Source organism: Phacochoerus africanus, chromosome 8, assembly GCF_016906955.1.
Source record: "Phacochoerus africanus isolate WHEZ1 chromosome 8, ROS_Pafr_v1, whole genome shotgun sequence".
NCBI classification, from domain to species: Eukaryota; Metazoa; Chordata; class Mammalia; order Artiodactyla; family Suidae; genus Phacochoerus; species Phacochoerus africanus.
The window spans coordinates 17,932,411-17,951,431 of NC_062551.1; the positions used below are offsets into that span (position 1 = coordinate 17,932,411).

Sequence of the window (19,021 nt, forward strand, 5' to 3'; positions counted from 1 at the left end):
TAGGCCAGTGGCTACAGCTCTGATTAGACCCCTATTCTAGGAACTTCCACATGCCCTGGGTATGGCCCTTTCTAGAAAAGGCAAAAAGACAAAAAAAAAAAAAGAGAGAGAATGGTAAATTATGCGTGGGCAGGGGAGATCAGCACCAACCAATTAGGATGGACAGAGGCTAAAAACAATGAGGACAGTCATGCCAGGCCACCCAGGCTGCATTTCAGCCTGGAAAGGTCTAAAAGGATGAATGCAAACTGTTAAGTTACCTTTGGTGAGTAGGGCTGGGGGAACCAAGGAAGGACTTGCGTATTTTTTTTTCTTTATATACATTTTGTAATTTATATCTTTAAAGTAGCAAACACTTTGTTTTTATAATTAAGAAACAGCTACAGGAGTTCCCTGGTGGCCTACCAGCTAAGGATCTGGCACTGGCACTGCTATGGCTCGGGTTGGTTCTGTGGCGCAGGTTGGATCCCTGGGAACTTCCACGTGCTGCACACATGGCCAAAAAAAGGACGCAGCTACAATCAGATGTGATGATACATAAGTGTGAACAGAAGAGAATACCTCAATGCGATGCATCTGGAAGGGATAGTTTAAATGCCCTTTCTGTCCTCTAAGATCCAGTGCCTAGAATGGATATGGCTTGGCCGCTTCCTTGACTGCTGGGCTTTGTACAGTCCTTGGCGACAACAACTCCCCTGAGAAACTAAAGCAAAACCAGGCCCCACCATGAAGACTCACTGAGGGTCCCTGGACCAGATAAGTCCTGAAAATCATTCCAGTAACTGAGAAAGTCATCAAGTAACAGTTTAAGGAAATAAATCCCATGAACTATTATCTTACTTGATTTTTTGCTTAACCCCACCAGTTCTTCCTCATCTTACCCTAAGCTACTTGACTGAATGCCTATTTGCCATCCTCCCTTTCAGTTCTAGGGACAAGACTGGAACAGTCCTGGCTAATCACATATAGCAACAACTTCCTTCTTGCCTAATAGTTTGCTAGAAGAAAAATTTTTGCCCTCTGCCCTTTCTGATATATGTTTTTGTTTTGTTTTGTTTCGCCCATGGCAGGCAGAAGTTCCTGGACCAGCAACTGAACCTGTGCTACAGCAGTGACCCAAGCCACAGGAGTAACAGTGCCAGAACCTTAACCCACTGAACCACCAGGGAACTCCATGCCTTTGTTACTTCTTGACCGGAAAATAGACCCAATGTCTGGAAGTGTAGCAGCCATCTTGTCATCATGAGGGAACAAGGATCTACATGCTTGGATCATGTCGCGGAAAGGTAGAAAAAGGCTGATGCACCAGCCTAGACTGTCTGCCCCAGTCTTCTATTCACATGAGGTAAATCCATTCATATCTGTTTAAGCTTCTGGTGATTATAGTTGAATGCATCCCTGACATATACAATATGGAAGCTATTTTTCTGGCCTTTATGTAGCCCTGTGATACATATTTACTATTACATCCCAAATAGCAGTGGAATGCAGGGAGAGAGAGACCCATTAGTGAAACAAAACTGAATCTACTATTTCGTTTTGTTAGGGCCACACCTGTGGCCCATGCGAGGGGGTCAAATCAGAGCTACAACTGCCAGCTGAGGCCATAGCCACAACAACGCCAGATCTGAGCTATGTCTGTGACCTACACCACAGCTCATAGCAACGCTGGATTCTTAACCCACTGAGTGAGACCAGGGATCTTGGATACTGGCTGGGTTCTTAACTCGCTGAGCCACAACAGGAACTCCTGTCTACTTCAAATCTCTTTAGTTTGATTTCTAGTTCTACTAAACCTTTTCAAGCAATTCTCAGGTTCTCTGTATGGACTTTGCAAATTCCCTATACAAAGTACTCTTAATTCTGAAATTCATGTGAAGCACAATTTTTGAAAACAGGACTCAGAGATCATACAACATTAAAACATGGGAAAAGGAAGAATTTAAAGACTTTTTCCTCACTTGACACAATGGCTACTTTCTAAGTTGGTAATGAGTTGATCGTGCCTTGGCTTTTGACTTTGTTTACTTACTTCATCAATAAAGTTTCCAATTTCATCAGGATTGGCAGGGCGGGGCCGATACTGGGGCATACTCAGGAGGGTTGGTGCCACATCATTACGAGTCACTTCAGGCCGAGCATCCAGGCCCCTGTGTAACTGGCTCAAGTCAAAGTCCTTTAGAGAAAAAGGAAAAAGTATAGCAAAGAATAGAACAGAAAGTCATAAACATAGGATCATATCTGGTTTATAGATTATGGTGGTGGGTAAGGCTGTAACCGTCAGCTGCATGATAGCTACACACTGAAATGCTGTTGAAATGGCAGTTTTCAACCTAAGACTCTCCAAAATAGCACTGGAAGCAAACGTAGCATAAAACGCTTCTGAGCAACACTTGTGGCACGGATGTAGACTGTTTTGCCTAATTAACTTTCCGTAGTGTATGACAATTAGGTTTTTATTCAGCAAATATTTTATTTTTTATTCTTATTTTTATTTATTTATTTTCTTTTTAGTGCCGCACCAGCAGCATAAGGGGTTGAATCAGAGCCTACATCACAGCCAAACAATGCAGGATCTGAGCCAAGTCTGCACCTACACCACAGCTCACGGCAATGCCGGATCCTTAATCCACTGAGCGAGGCCAGGGATTGAACCCACAACCTCATGGTTCCTAGTCAGATTCATTTCTGCTGTGCCACAACAGGAATTCCTAGCAAATATTCACCCCCTTCCCACCCTCTGTGAAAACAGAAACCCATTAATGCAGGGCTTTGTCATGTGGCTTGCTTTGACCAATGGGACATTAACACATTTGACACAGGCAAAGACTTTAAGTGTGCTTTGGACTAGCCTGCTGGGAAAAAGACAGAAAGAATTGCATGGAACAGTCCTGGACACAACTCCCAGCACTGAGCCATCCAGCCAAACCCAGCCTATATCAGCCTAGCCCCAGCCAAACCATAGATTCTTGTGAGCCTAGAGGCTGTATACTGAATACCTTGTCCCCCCTAATTCATAGGTTGAATCTTAACCCCCAATGTGATGGTATTTGGAGGTGGGGCTGCTTGCAGGTGATTAGGTCATGATGATTTATAGAGGCCTCAGGAATGGTTCCTATGCCCCTCCCACTGTGTGGGGACATGGTAAGACAATAGAACAAGGAGGAGGCCCTCAGCAGACACCAGATCTGCCAGTGCCTTGCCCTTGGACTTCCCAGCCTTCAGAACAGTTAGAAAAAATCTATTTCTACAATGAAAAAACAAAAGTCTTTTTAAAAATGCACTGAAGAAATTCAATAATAATAAAAAGAAGAAGTACCCAGTCTATGGTACTTTGTTACAGTTGCCAGAATAGAGTAAGACACGAGCTGAGACCAGCAGCTGTACCAGCTCACCCACAATATACAAGAAAACCATGCTTACTGATTTTCTGGAATTGCTTGTTACACAGCATTATTGTGGTAATAGCTCACTGATACAGGGTTAGTCAAGTTAAGACCATCTCCAAAACCAAGGGAAACGAAGAAGGCCTGAAGAATTAGCATCTACAAAAAGCGAAAAACTGTTTGGCACAGCTAAAAACTCAAAGAGAAACAAAATATTAAAAGACATCTGTCACTCTATGTCAAAGATTAATCACGTCCTGGGAGTAACAGCAAGGAGAGTAGGCTCTGGAGTCAGACCATGTAGTTCTACTGCTTCCTGAGCTGTGTGACTTCAGGCAAATTGCTTAACTGCTCTCTGCTGCTCAATCATCTGAGTGCAGAACAATAAGAAATCAATAAATGGTAGCAATACCATTTATTGTGACTGACAACAGCTATTTTTTTGGGTAATTGTTAAAAATTACACTGAGTGATACGGAGCTATTTCAAAGTCTGCTTCTAATCATTGCTCCCTCTGAATAAAGAGTCTGCCATTAAGCCCACAATTTTACACACCCACCTGGTCCTCTTCTCCACCTCCTTCTTCATCATAGTAATAAACGTTGTCCCGGGTGTCATCTTCTGGGGGCAGCAAGGGCTCTTTGACCACCCTTCTCCTCCGAATAAGGAGCAGGAGCAGCAGAATCAGGACTGGAGTGGGTAAGAGAGAAGAGGGCCACAGTCAAGAAGGCCATAAGCAGCAGTGGGCACAGAGCACCACTGCCTTGCAGACCAGACCGATGGCTGTTAGACGACCCACAGGTTAATATCCCCGAGGTTAATACGGGCAAGTACAACACAGGGGACAATTATATGTGAATTCAAGTGTGCTCTTTAACTGGACCTTAAACCAACCAATCATTTCCCAAAATCTGGGCCAACGTGTTCCAAGCAGCAGAAATGGTCCAGGCAAAGGCCCTGAGGCAGAAGCAAATCTGTGTGACTGAGCAAAGGCCAGGTCAGCGTGACTGTAGCAGAGTAAGTGAGGGGGAAAGAAGGGCAGGGGAGGCCAGAGGGGCAGCAGGGATGTGTGGGCCTCTGGAGCGACCTTGGCTTTGCTTAGTGAGTCGGAGCCATTGAAGGTTGGGGGTAGGGCTGGCTCAACCTAAATGTCACTGATCTATCCATACTACTGTTTCTGTTTGTTTGTTTGGTCTTTTTGCCTTTTCTAGGGCCGCTTCTGCAGCATATGGAGGTTCCCAGGCTAGGGGTCTAATCAGAGCTATAGCCGCCGGCCTACGCCAGGGCCACAGCAACGCCAGATCCGAGCCACATCTGCATCCTACACCATGGCTCACGGCAACGCCGGATCCTTAACCCAAGAGCAAGGCCAGGGATCGAACTTGCAACCCTCATGGTTCCTAGTCAGATTCGTTAACCACTGAGCCACGACGGGAACTCCCTATCCATACTACTGTTATGCAGTTATGGGGGTTGGGGCAAAGCCTATGAAATCACCTAGTATACAATTTTAAAACACACAAAAAAACTTAAAAATAGACAACAGGGAATTCCCTTGCGGCACAGTGGGTTAGGGATCAGCATTGTCACTGCAGTGGCTTGGGTCGCTACTGTGCCCATGGCATGTGGAGGTTCACCCTGGCCCCGTGAACCTCCACATGCCATGGGCACAGCCAAAAATAAAAACAACAACAACAACAAAATCACTTGGTATATCTCCTGTCTTAAGATAAAATCATATGACGCATCAATGCACCGAAACGAGGTGGAATAAGCTTAGACATACCCAACCTACCTTTTCTGAAATCAGAAAGACTCCAGAATCTTATCCAGAGCAGCACCACCACTCTCTTGACCATGAGTGGTGAAGAGGGACACTGACTGAGTCCTTGCTAGGTCAGGCCTGTCTCAGCTCTGAGGACACAGCACTGAACACTAAACACTGAACACAATGCAATTCTCAAATCTGCTGAAGCAGCAGCAGTGGAGTCAGTCAGCCGAGTCTCAACTGAAAGGCCGCAAGTTGGTCCCATTACTCCCCTCTAAGACCTTTCTTCTACTCCAGCAAGGTTGGGCTCTCTGCCCCACTGTCCACCCAAGACTTCCTCTCTCTAGAGTAGGAACCACCATCAACACCCCTCTGCCCGTGTGGATTCCCCCAGCCCCTGCAGACGCACTACCTTTCATCTTCCACCAAACCTTCCCTGAGACTCTGTTAACAGCAGCTTGCCTTTTTTTTTACTTTTTGCCAAGCCTGTGGCATGTACAAGTTCCTGGACCAGGGATGGAACCTGAGCCACAGCAGTGACAATGCCAAGTCCTTAACCACTAGGCCACCAGGGAACTCCAAGAGTCTCCTCTTCTGACTGCAAGCACCTTAATGATCTGAACTGTGAGCTACAGCTCCTCATGATAAACAACACTGAGTCTGAGGTTTTCTAACTGACTTGCTATCCTTAGCTTAGAAATCATGAGCCTGTGTCAACACGGGGGACCAGTCTACAGGTAGGCTCAGGGGATATCAGCTCTAAGGGCTGTGGCAGAAACTGCCACATTTTCCCCAGTAACCTTTTCCCCCTTCAGCCTTTGAGTCACTGATAGTCACTGTTCACCGCACATTCTACCCCCAGCCTCCACATCAAGTTTTAATTGGACACATGGTCACGCAGTTAAGAGTGGGAGCCTAAGTGTGGCTGGGTTTGGGCCAGTGGGCTGTGAGTGAAGGCGATGCATTCACTTTCCAGATATGAGCCCCCCCAAGTCCTCCAGCAGCCCCCCTCCAGGGTAGAATGTGGAGGGGGTGGGCTTCAGCTGGCTCTGACCAAGGCCTTGCTGCTCTGAGTGCCGTCCAAAGGCCTACAACATCAGCATCGCCCGGGAGCTGGTTAGAAAGGCAGAGTCTGGAGCTCCCATTGTGGCTCAGCAGTACTCAACCTGACTAGCATCTATGAGGACACGGGTTCCATCCTTGGCCTCAGCTCAGTGGGTTAACGATCTGGTGTTGCTGGCTTGGATCCAGTGTTGCTGTGGCTCTGGCATAGGCCAGCAACTGCAGCTCCAATTCAACCCCTCACCCAGGAACTTCCATATGCCAAGGGTACGGCCCTAAAAAGACAAAGAAATAAAAAATAGAAATGCAGCGTGTGAGGCTCCACCCCCGACCTACTGGTTCAGAACTGTCATATTCGTAGACCTAAGGCCCAACTGATTCACGTGCACCTCAAGCCCAAGAAGCACTGCGCTGAGGGGCTGAAAGAACAAAATAGAAGGTCTGGAGCCCCTGTGGACTTGATGGAAGCAGTCAGCCTTCCAGACTTGGACGGCTTACCCCTGAAACGTTCAGGAGAGAGACAGCTCCCCCATTTTAGACGTTCAAGGCTGAAGTGCTCACCAGCTGTACTTACTCAGAAAAGCAAGGATGCCTCCCAGAATCCCCAGGATGGCAGGAACTTGCAATCCTGCTTCGGCCAGAGGCCCGGCCTTCCGGCAGCTGTTGGCCACCCCCTCACAGTCGCATACGTGCACATCTAAGGTGGTCACCTGGTCTTTGTTCTGGTTGTCTGTGAGCTTGAGATTGATCTTGTAGTCGCCAAGCTCGAGGGTTTTCTTTGGCTTCAAAATGAGAGATTCATGTTCTGGAGGAGAGACCAAAAATGAGGGGAATCAGGAGAGAGGAAAAGTTCACTGTAGACTAAAATTATTAGGGAACTAAAGACACTGCAAAGTTGAGGGAAGAAAACAGATGCTTGGGTTGTAGATTGCTGGGCAGTATGTCAAGACTCAGATACCAGGAACAGGAAGAAAGCTTTGGTTCCATGCCACCAATGTTGAAGGGACAAGGGAACACATCTTAGACAAAAAGGGCGACAAGGAGATACTGAGAAGGGAAATTTGGGGTGGGGGCGGGGGTGGGGGGTGGGGAGGCGAGAGAAGCCCAGGAGTCAGAGCAGAGTCTCCAGGTAAGACTCAAGTGCCCACCTCGGTCGTTGAACTCGATGGTCCAGTTGGCACTGGCCCCATGTGTTAGTTCTGCAGTGAAGGGAGAAGTGTTGGGGGGAAGATCTGGATCATTGATGTTGATGACATGAGGCTGCGGGTTCCTCTGGCAGAAGTCCATATTTCGGGGTTCAGGTATGGGGCCATTGTCATTCACATCGTCGAGGAACAGGAGAAGGGTGCCTGTGCCCGTAGCGGGTGGAGAACCTAAGAGAAGATACATGGGGAAAAAATGCTCAGAGGAATGTACTTTGAACCCTTCAATCTTTATATCTGGATGGCAAGACCGTACAGATTTTTCTTCTTTTGACCATTAAAAAAAATGTGATTGAGGGAGTTCCCGTTGTGGCTCAGTGGTTAACGAATCCGACTAGGACCCAGGAGGTTGCGGGTTCGATCCCTGGCCTTGCTCAGTGGGTTAAGGATCTGGCGTTGTCATGAGCTGTGGTGTAGGTTGCAGATGAGGCTCGATCTGGTGTAGCTGTGGCTCTGGTGAAGGCCAACAGCTGTGGCTCCGATTAGACCCCTAACCTGGGAATCTCCATATGTCGAAGGTGCAGCCCTAAAAAGACTAAAGACCCCCAAAAAAAAGAAAAAGAAAAAAAAAGCGTAACATTTACCACTTTAACCATTTTTTAAGTGTACAGTTCAACAGTGTTAGTAGATTCACGTTGGTGTGAAACAGCTCTCTGTAATTTTCTATCTTGCAAAACTGAAACTCTGAATCCATTAAACAATCTCCCACTTCCCCCTCCGATTCCTAGTAACCACCAGTCTACTCTGTTTCTATGCCATTTGACCTCATCTAAGTGGAATCCCACAGTATTCATCATTTTGGTTTGTTTCACTAAGCACAGGGTCCTCAAGGTTTATCCATGCCTTAAAATGTGACATGACAGGTTTTCCTTCCTAAGGCTGAGTAATATTCCATATGCCACATTTTGTTTATCCATTCGCCCATGGATGAATCATTTTACCTTATCATTTGAATTTTCTTTCTCTTCTTTTTCTAACAATGAGCAGATATCATTTAAAATTTTCTTGGAGTTCTGGCCATGTGACTGATGGCATCTCTGCAGCACCAGGACATGGGTTCGGATCCCCGATGCAGCACTGTGGGTCAAAAGATCTGGCATGGCCGAGGGTGCAGCATAGGTGCAACTGTGGCTCGGATCTGATCCCTGGCCTCCGACTCCACATGCCCCAGGGAGGCCAAAAAAATACAGAAAGTTCTTGTCTCCAAAGAGACTACACTCTGAGGTCTTGAGGGTGATGACTTCCAAATATAGAAACAAAAACCCTTTGGAATTCCCCCAATTTTTTTTTTCTTTTCATGACCATAACTGCAGCATATGGAAGCTAGGGGTTGAATGAGAGCTGCAGCTGCTGGCCTACACCACAGCTCACGGCAATGCCGGATCCTTAACCCACTGAGCGAGGCCAGGGATTGAACCCACAATCTCATGGTTCCTAGTAGGATTCATTTTCACTGCGCCATGACAGGAACTCCAGATTTTCTGAATAAACGTCCTTCTCTTCTTAGGCTTACCCCACAAAGTATCGAGTCATGCACAAGTAACACTTGAAGGAACATACTCCAAAGTGCCTTAATTTAGCCATTATTATTACACCAGGGGTCAGCAAACCAAGGTCTTCTGCCCAAATTAGGAACACAGTTGTGCTCATTCCTTTTCAGACTGTCTACGGCCGCTTCCAGGGACAACGGCAACAGAGACTGAAGAGTCTACAGAGGCTACAATATTCACTCCCTGGCCTCTTACAGTGCACTTGCCAACACTCCGTTTAGGTTTCCTCAGCTCACCTCCAGGCCAGCCTAGGGAGCTCCCACGCCGCCAGAGGGAGCTGGCTAGGGTGGCACTGCAGCTGAAGCAATGGGTCAGCTTCCCCTTTACACAAAAGCATTTCTGTGAATGGAGCCCACCATGGCCTTATTTGCTCTGCCCTCTGCTTTCACCTTCTGACTCCCACATTACAGCTCCAGGAGCAGGTTTTTGATTCTAAATGACCAAGGCCAAGATCAGGAGGAAGCTTCCTTCCTTCCATAGCACGCTCACTCAACCACCCGCCCAGCCCCATCAGACCTCCCTTGCCTTGCCCTCTGCTCTCCGGACTCCCCAGTCTGGAATCACTCCCTCCGGAGGTTGGCGGGGTCGGGGGAAGACATAGGAAGCTAGCAGATCTCTTTAAAAATAATTCTGCAGAGTTCCCGTTGTGGCTCAGCGGTTAATGAATCTGACTAGCATGGATGAGAACACAGGTTCAATCCCTGGCCTCACTCAGTGGGTTAAGGATCCGGTGTTGCTGTGGCTGTGGTGTAGACTGGCAGCTACAGCTCTGATTCAACTCTTAGCCTGGGAATCTCCATATGCCGTGGGTACAGCCCTAAAAAAGCAAAAAAATAAAAATAAATAAAAATAAAAAATAAATTAAAAAGTAAAACTAATTCTGCTTCTGAATACCCCTCCAAGGGAAACATCTGCCCACGGAGACCTGTACAAGGATGTTTATTTATCTCTCACAGAAATAATGGTGACCTGGAAACAAAGCTGGTGTCCTTTAACGGGTGAATGGTTAAACTATGCTACATCCAGATAACATCACTTTATGTTAATGACGTTAAGAGGTAGAACTATAATGTGCCAAGCTAGAGCTCTGTGTTTTCAAGGCATATTGCTAAGAAAGTAAAAGTAAACATGAATAAGATAATGGTTTTTAGAATAATAAAAAAAGGCTATAAACCAAATACGGATTTTTATAATCAACCACATTTGTTTGTTTTTGGCTGTGCCCTTAGCACAAGGAGGTTCAAACCTGCACCACAGCAGTGACAATACCATATCCTTAAGCCCGAGGCCGCCAGGGAACTCCTAAACCACATTTCTCTATGTATATAAACATAAGCAGTCTAGGAGTTCCCGTCGTGGCGCAGTGGTTAACGAATCCGACTAGGAACCATGAGGTTGCGGGTTCGGTCCCTGCCCTTGCTCAGTGGGTTAACGATCCGGCGTTGCCGTGAGCTGTGGTGTAGGTTGCACACCACAACCTACAACCTGGCTCGGATCCAGCATTGCTGTGGCTCTGGCGTAGGCCGGTGGCTACAGCTCCGATTCAACCCCTAGCCTGGGAACCTCCATATGCCGCGGGAGCGGCCCAAGAAATAGCAACAACAACAACAAAGACAAAAGACAAAAAAATAAAATAAAATAAAAATAAAATAAAATAAACATAAGCAGTCTAGAAGGAGCCATATTTCACTAATAATGATGACGCTGAAAATAAAAATGACACTCCTTATAGAGCATGTATGATGAAGCAGGCACTTTTTTCAAACACTTTTACATAAATTAACTCATTTAACAAAGATGGGGTATTATCATTTTGTCAGATAAAGGAATGGAGGGACATAAAAATTTGGTAATAAGTCCATGGACTCACAGGTATTAAGCTTTGGTCCTAGAATCTAAACCCAGGTGCCTGGCTCCAATGGGGTTCAGGTATAGAAGAAGTGGGAAAAAGGAACTCTTTTTTTTTGCTTTTTTGGGCCACACTCGTGGCATATGGAGCTTCCCAGGCTAGGGGTCCAATTGGAGCTACAGCTGCCCACCTACACCACAGCCACAGCAATGCAGGATTCAAGCTGCATCTGTGACCTACACCACAGCTCACGGCAATGCCGGATCCTTAACCCACTGAGCGAGGACAGGGACTGAACCTGCAACCTCATGGTTCCTAGTCGGATTTGATTCTGCAGCACCACAACAGGAACTCCTTCAAAAAAAAAGGAACTGCTGCTTGACCTAAATTCTGTGCATTTTGACAATGTTTGGAGAATGTTTTGTTGAAGGATGAAAGAAAAGGAAAGAACTCATGTCTCCAAAAGGTTTGAAGAGGGTAGTGGCTGGTCCAGGAGGGTGAGGCAAAAAGACCACACGGTCCCACAGGCGCATCCTCACCATTGTCAGTGGCTATAATGAGGGCCGTGTATGTGCTGTTCTTCACGTGCTCAACGTTCTCTCTGTCCAGCTCGGCCCGAGTGGTAATGGCACCAGTGTCCGGATTAATCTCCAGCCAGTTGGCAGCATCCCTCCAAATCCGATACCTGGAAAGGCACATGCTCGGGTTTAGAGCAGCAAGAGCAAACAGCAGGCAGCTGACCAAGGTTAAGGTTCCCCTTTGTCGATAGGCACTTCTGTCTTGTTTCACAAAATAAGCGCACCTACAGAAATTTTGCCAGAAAAGTTTGATGACCATCCGTGTACCCTTCACCTATTTTGCCATAGACATGAGGGGATGCATGATTTCTTGTTTGGCTGGACCATTTGAGAGTAAGTTGCAGGCATTAGGTTCCTTTACTTATAAATACTTCGGTGTGTTTTCTCCAAAGAACAAAGGCATTCTCTTATATAACTACAGTTTAATTGTCATGGTCAGGAAATAGAACGTTGATAGGATCAATTAATAAATGGTACATATTCCAAACGCCAATTTCCCTCCAATTGTCCTTCATAGCATCCCCACCAGACCCCTGCCCCAATTCAGAATCAGGCATGGCAATTTAGATGTCAGATTTCTTTAGTTTCTCTCAAACCAGCTCCCCGAAGGGGACCACAGTTCTCAAATGGTTGCAGTATGGCACTCAACACCCCCACTCTGAGCATTTGGAGATTTGGGTTGATACAGTGACTATGGGTACACAGCACCACTTGCATTTAATGGAAGGTGACAGGGAGGGTAAAACTCCTTCTGGTTTTACACAGCCAAAAAAAATTTTTTTTTTTTTAAATTTTTAAAAAGGTTTTCTCACAGATGCCAACATTTTGCCAACAATCCTATTATGCAACATCATATTAGGCATGCCAGACCAAAGGAAACAAAAGCACGAAAAACAAGATATACTGCCCAGTTATCTACTAGGGTCATGGAAAGGCTCAGAAACGGAAGTAAACAAACCTAAGGAGCAAAGGGCCCTGGAAACCTGTGGGCTTATCTTCACATCCTTGGAAGTGCAAAGCAATAAAGCACACACATAGAGTGGTCTTTATTCTGGGGCTAAGGGCCCCTACAAACACTATTAAGACTTGGTCCTCTGGGAGTTCCCACCATGGCTCAATGGTTAACAAATCTGACTAGGAACCATGGGGTTGCAGGTTCAATCCCTGGCCTCCCTCAGTGGGTTAGGGATCTGGCATTGCCGTGAGCTGTGGTGTAGGTTGCAGACGTGGCTCAGATCCAGTGTTGCTGTGGCTCTGGTGCAGGCCGGCGGCTACAGCTCCGATTAGACCCCTAGCCTGGGAACCTCCACATGCTGCGGGTACAGCCCTAGAAAAGGCAAAAAGACCAAAATAAATAAATAAATAAATAAAATAAAATATCTCAGAAGCTTTGGATGGTAATGGCCTGGTTCTTCCATTTAAAAATCCCTCCTCGGAGTTCCAGGTGTGCATCAGCAATAACAAACCCGACTAGTATCCCTAAGATTCCTGGTCTCGCTCGGGGGGTTAGGGAGCCAGCATTGCCAAAAGCTGCAGCATAGGCTCGGATCCCACATTGCTGTGACTGTGGTGTAGGCTGGCAGCTACAGCTCCGATTTGACTCCTAGCCTGGGAACTTCCATATGTGTAGCCCTAAAAAGAAAAAAGAAAAAAAAAAATCCCCCCTCATCCTTGACCTAATGATTCTAGCAGCCATTAAGATCACTACTAGAGCCTTTACATAGTCCATAGTATGTACACAGGCTCAGTTTAGTTTGTTTTTTTGGGTTTTTTTTGTTTGTTTGTTTCTTTCTAGGGCCGCACCCACAGCATATGGAGGTTCCCAGGCCAGGAGTCTAATCGGAGCTGTAGTCACCAGCCCATGCCAAAGCCACAGCAACATGGGATCCGAGCCGCATCTGCGACCTACAACACAGCTCAGGGCATGCCAGATCCTTAACCCACTGAGCAAGGCCAGGGATTGAACCCACCGTCTCATGGTTCCTAGTTGGATTTGTTTGTTAACCACTGAACCACAATGGGAACTCCGTCACAGTTTAGTTTTATGGGCCCTTCTAATCAGGACAGAACAGAACTTCCCAGAATAATTCAGAAGCTGAAGCTGCACTTAAATTCTTCTTATTTGTTTTATGTTTAATAAGTCACAGGGATATGGAGTTCCTGTTGTGGCGCAGCAGAATCAAATCTGACTAGGAACCATGAGGTTGCGGGTTTGATCCCTGGCCTCGCTAAGTGGGTTAGGGATATGGCATTGCTGTGGCTCTGGCATAGGCCGGCAGCTACAGCTCTGATTAGACCGCTCACCTGGGAACCTCCACATGCCTCGGGTACAGCCCTAAAAGGACAAAAAAAAAAAAAAAAGTCACAGGGATGGATACTAACACACACACACACACACACACACCCACCGCCTCAACATGAACACACTCAATTAATTCCTAGGGACCACTCTATTGTGAATTTGCATAGCACTTTTTCTCAACAGTTCAGAGCATACTAACGGCTTCCTCTAAAGTAGGTATTAACAGGTAGAAATCTCTCTAAGAAGAAGTGAGCTTATTGACCAAGTCCTTTGTTATCCCTGGAAATCAAGCTATGACCAACAAGGCACAGATGTGCCATGTTTGGATTTGGGCTAACTATCTTCCTTTAGAGTTCATGTCATTGTGACACTAGAGGAACAAGTATATAATCAGACCCACCTCTCAAGAGAATAAGAACATTCTTTATCCTACACGGCCACAGGGGTGTTTTCCTGTGGTTGCTTGGTATGTGTGTTTTCACCATTTGTGGCTGTGATTTACATTACAGAGATACAAGGAGTAAGCTGCTTACAACTCAATACCATGAATACAAATTAAAACCACATTCCTACTACAGTGCAAACTCAGAGAGGAAACACAGCAAGCCTACAATGGCTGAGCAGGGAGGGAATGGAATAAAAGGGGATTAAAAAAATAAGCCAAAAGGAGAAGGGTCTTGCATAGACCAATGATGATAAAATGCTGTGAACGAAGTATTTTATACACACACCCCCGCAGCCGCTGCAAGGCAGCTGCGAAACCGCCGCACTTACGTGATCTTCTGTTCCATAAATGTGTCTGGCTCCCGGGCAGTGTAGGATGTGATCTCCAGGCCCACGCCGAAATCCTCAGGCACTTCCACCCTCTTCTGAGCAGGGATGAAGATGGGGGCCTCATTCACATCTATCACGTCCACGGTGACGGTGGCCGTGGAAGTAGAGAGGGTGACCTCAAAGGGGGCCACGTTAGTCACTGCCACATACAGGATGTACTGCTGCTTGGCTTCAAAATCCAAGCCCTAAAGAGCAGGAAAAAAATGCAGTTAAAAAACACATTTTGTGCTAGCAAGAATTTTTTTCATCCTTAACTATTACTTTTTGGGTGGAATATATAAGTGATTCTCAAATTCCGCTGCTTAAGAAGAATTAACTTGAGAGCTTTTAAAGAAAACATATGCTTAGGTCCTACCCCCAGACCCTAATAACATTCTCAGAGGTTGGGGCCTGGATGTTGATATTTTTAAAAAGATTAAAGGACTGGAGTTCCCGTTGTGGTGCAGCGGAAACAAATCCGACTGGAAACCATGGGGTTGCAGGTTCGATCCCTGGCCTCGCTCTGTGGGTTAAGGATCTGGTGTTGCCGTGAGCTGCAGTGTAGGTCGCAGATGTGGCTTGGGTCTGGTGTTGCTATGGCTCTGGCATGGGCTGGCAGCAACAGCTCCAATTCGACCCCTAGCCTGGGAACTTCCATATGCCGTGGGTGCGGCCCTAAAAAGACAAAAGACAAAAAAAAAAGATTTAATGACTAACATGCAACCAGATGAAAGCTGAGGATCACCCCCCCCACCAGGCAAAGAGTAAAAATGAACTAATGAATTACATGAAATCTCAAATGGCAAGCCTCTGGTAACCATTGTTGGCACACTGAATCATTTATTTTCCCAAGACCAGGAAGAACGTCCGTATCTTATGCTGACATGTCCACGTGGCAGCAGATGGACACAAGACCCCGCTGTCCACAAGGCCTGTCCACCTCCCTAACCCCAGTGAGTTTAGCAGCAATAACATAGAGTTAAGAACCAGTCAGCAATGGGCACAAATCCCAGTCGAGCCACTTCCTAGGTGTGATTTGCACAATTTAACTTCTGGGTCGGCCTCCATACCTTAATAAGTAGGAAAAGGAACCACCTCTCGGTGCTGGAAGGAATACACTGGAACTTTTATGAACCCAAATTATTAACTGCCTTCTTTCGTTGATAGAAAAGCTTGACATCAGATGTTCAGTGGGCGCTAAGATGCCAGGCTAAGGGACTCCCAAACAGAGGGTCCATCTGCTGACTCGCTCAGGGAAAGCTCAGAGCTCTGGGGATCGTCTAGGGGCCATTTACTCTCTCACCAACTTCAACAACTTCTCAATTTTCAAGTTTCCAAGACATCTTCACCAACAGTTGCATCTGCCCCACTTCTAAAATAATCCAGCCAAAGAGGAGAGACCAGTAAACCCTTTTTCTTCTCATTTGCAAAATGGATTACAAGGGGTAGGGAAATGTTTCTGAGAAAGAGTATATTCAAAGAGATGGTACTTCCTCTTCGACTTTAGGGGGCCATGTAGAAGCTTCCTTGACTTTACGCCTGAGCCTGAAGAATCACCACAAACCTGAAATGGTCCCCCAGGATCCGGGAGAGCCGCCCAGCCCCACCCAGCCAAGGCCGTGCTAATCTACTGCTGAAAAGACAGCAGTGGACAAGGACAGCTGGCTGGGTTGTCAATTTCTGCATCTTGCCTGGCACCATACCAACCTTAGCCGTTTTCAAAACGCCTTCATTGGTTACTGGGTCTGTGATGACAACAAATTGCTTCTCGTTATCATTTAATATTGTGTAAACGGCCACCCACGCCGGGGTATTGGCGACGTCACCATCGGTCACCGTGAGTGTGGTGATTGCCACGTTGGCCTCGTTCTCCGGCACCGACCCCTGGTACTGCAGAGCAAGGGAAGAGACGGGTCACTTATGACACATTCAGATCCAGCAGTGGGGCTCAGGGTTAAGGGAGTCCTTCCTTGAGTCCAAGCTTGGAGAAGAGTCTTGAAGAAGCACCCATTCTAGCAGCACAGCCCTTATTTCCCGTGGGTGGAGCAGCCAGCACTCGGGGGGACTGTCCCCCTCGAACACCCCCAAGAGCCAAGGGCACATGCCAGCCCAGGTGCTGACACTATGGTTTACCTTCCATTCTCCTCCTCCCCCACCATTTTCAGCACTACCAATAACTTTCATCAAGTCTGGGCATCACAGTCTTCTGCTTAAAATCCTTTGCTGGCACCCCACTGCACCCAGGATTAAATGCTAAAATTCTGACCTCAGTCTCAAGGTCCTGCAGGGCCGGACCTGCAGGTTGACCACACTGTCCCCAGTTCTTACGATGCATCAAGCTTCCTCTTGGACTGGGGCGTTTGGCACAGGATGATCCCTCTGCCTAGAATGCTTTTCCACCCTGCCCTGATCCTGATTTGCCAACCTCCTTACCAGTCTTACTATACATGTTACTGTCTTTCTTAAGCCTCTCGCACTTACAACGCCTAAGTTAGGGTGGCAGACACTGCTAATGAATAGCCATTCTCTTCCTCACTAACTACATTGGTGATGGCAGCAACATGCCCAGATGAAATACTATATTTCCAGGATTCCTGGCAGCAGCAGTTGCTAATGAGAGATAGGTGACACTTGCGGGATGGGTCTTCACAGAAACAAGAAACTTGACTTAGCATCATTGCCTCCTTCTGGAATGAAGCACAGATCTGGCTGGAGCTCCAGCCGCCACCTTGGGCCACAAGGTGACATTGTGGATAGAAGCCATGTGCTGAGGACAGTGGGACAGCAGATAAAAGAGGCTTGGTCTATATTGACCGAATGGACTACCTGCCCTCCGGGCTTTTTGTGACACAAGAGAAAAAGTCAATCCTATATGTTTAAGCCAGAGTCAAGTCTCCATTACTAACCATTAAGCCACTTTCTAAGTAACACGATAAGGCTTAAGGTTCTTTCACGCGGCTCTCAGTACCTTCTCCTTGACTGCATTTCACATACCTGCACACAGTAACTCATCTAAGTCGTCTAACATCTCCCAACCTACACCATCAACTCCAGGAGAGAAAAGAATCATCACCTGCCTTGTCTGTGATAACATCCCCAGCATCTAAGACAGGTTCCACTATAAATTCAGAGAACATGTGTTCAATGAATAAAACAAACCTGGGAAGATGTGCTATCAAGGTGCATAATATGAGGACATAGATCTAGTAGGTGCTTGGCACGAACCTGTGCCAACAGGCCCCAGGCTGAGGGTGGCGGAGACAAGTGACATCCCAATCTGCTTACGTTTTAGCTTAGAGTTTACCAGTCTGGGAAATGTTTTCAAAAGGTTTACCCCTGAGAAGTTGTGAAACAAGCAAGGACCTTTCTTTAGACACCAGGGAGTCGTGGGATTACCGAGGTTGGGTTGAAGATGGGTGGGTTGTCGTTGATGTCAGTGACCGTGATCATGGCTGTTGCAGTCGTGCTTAAGCCGTCACCTTGAAGGTCTGCAGCCTGAACCACCAGGGTGTACGTGGGAAAACTCTGCAGAGACCAAAACACACCTGAGTCAGGACCACGGCCACATCAAGCCCAGTCCAGCTCATCACAGAGAAACAATGTTTTCTCATCGGCTTAAATGCCAACGTGCCCGCCTGCTCACCCCCAAACCTCCGGGGGGGGAAAAAAAAAATTTTTTTTTTTTGCTTTTTTTAGGGCCACACCCACAGCATGCAGACGTTCCCAGGCAACTTAGAGGGGGCAGACTGGAGCTACAGCTGCCAGCCTACACCACAGCCACAGCAATGCCAGACTGAAGCCATGTTTGCGACCTACACTATAGATCACAGCAGTGCCGGATCCCTAACCCACGAATGAGGGCCGGGATTGAACGCGCGTCCTCAAGGATACTAGTCGGGTTTGTAACCCACTGAGCCACAAGAGGAACTCCTGGCCAAATGTTTAGATGCAAAGCTTAGACCATCACTCTGCTAAGTGGCAACTGGCCTCAGCAGTATTTGGCATTGTCCATATGATCAAGATGACATATATCTGCCCTCAACATCCTCTGGATCCCCTTGACCTCTGACCTCCCGGTCCAGCCCAGTGGTGAGCACACTGATGACTCCTGTGTCCCTGTTGATGGTGAACATTTGGTTGTGAGGCAGGGTAGGCTCCTGGCTGAGGATGGTGTAAGCAATGGCAGCATTGTAGGTGTTCACATCGTCGTCTTTGTCCGTGGCCGTGACCTGCATCACAGAGGTCCCTGGAAGCAGAGAAAGAAGAGTCTGCCAAGCTGCATGTTAATTTCCAAAACTGTCACTAAAGTGCTAGGGGAGGAGGAAAGCATTCCACCCAGCGAGTGGGCGTGTTCCCAGAACTCAGCTTTTCCAGCGGGTATTTTGGGTGGGGAGTTGGGATGAGAAGGCACATGGGGAATCCACAGTCTTAAAGAGTTCCCGTCATGACTCTGACTAGCATGCATGAAGACACAGGTTCCATCCCTGGCCTTGCTCCAGTGGGTTAAGGAT

At 47.0% G+C, this 19,021-nt stretch overlaps 1 protein-coding gene across 1 annotated transcript in view; it reads right to left on the bottom strand.

Annotated features, from left to right (window-relative positions):
- CDH1 (cadherin 1) overlaps positions 1–19,021 on the bottom strand; it is an 81,796-nt gene that overhangs the window by 2,133 nt on the left and 60,642 nt on the right. Inside the window, exons 7-15 of the mRNA XM_047790554.1 lie at positions 18,581–18,756; positions 17,907–18,035; positions 16,218–16,400; positions 14,472–14,716; positions 11,357–11,502; positions 7,365–7,589; positions 6,791–7,021; positions 3,946–4,076; positions 2,033–2,176 (exon numbers count right to left, since the gene is read on the bottom strand). Of these exons, the coding sequence (XP_047646510.1) occupies positions 2,033–2,176; positions 3,946–4,076; positions 6,791–7,021; positions 7,365–7,589; positions 11,357–11,502; positions 14,472–14,716; positions 16,218–16,400; positions 17,907–18,035; positions 18,581–18,756 (1,610 nt within the window). The remainder of the gene's footprint in view (positions 1–2,032; positions 2,177–3,945; positions 4,077–6,790; positions 7,022–7,364; positions 7,590–11,356; positions 11,503–14,471; positions 14,717–16,217; positions 16,401–17,906; positions 18,036–18,580; positions 18,757–19,021) is intronic.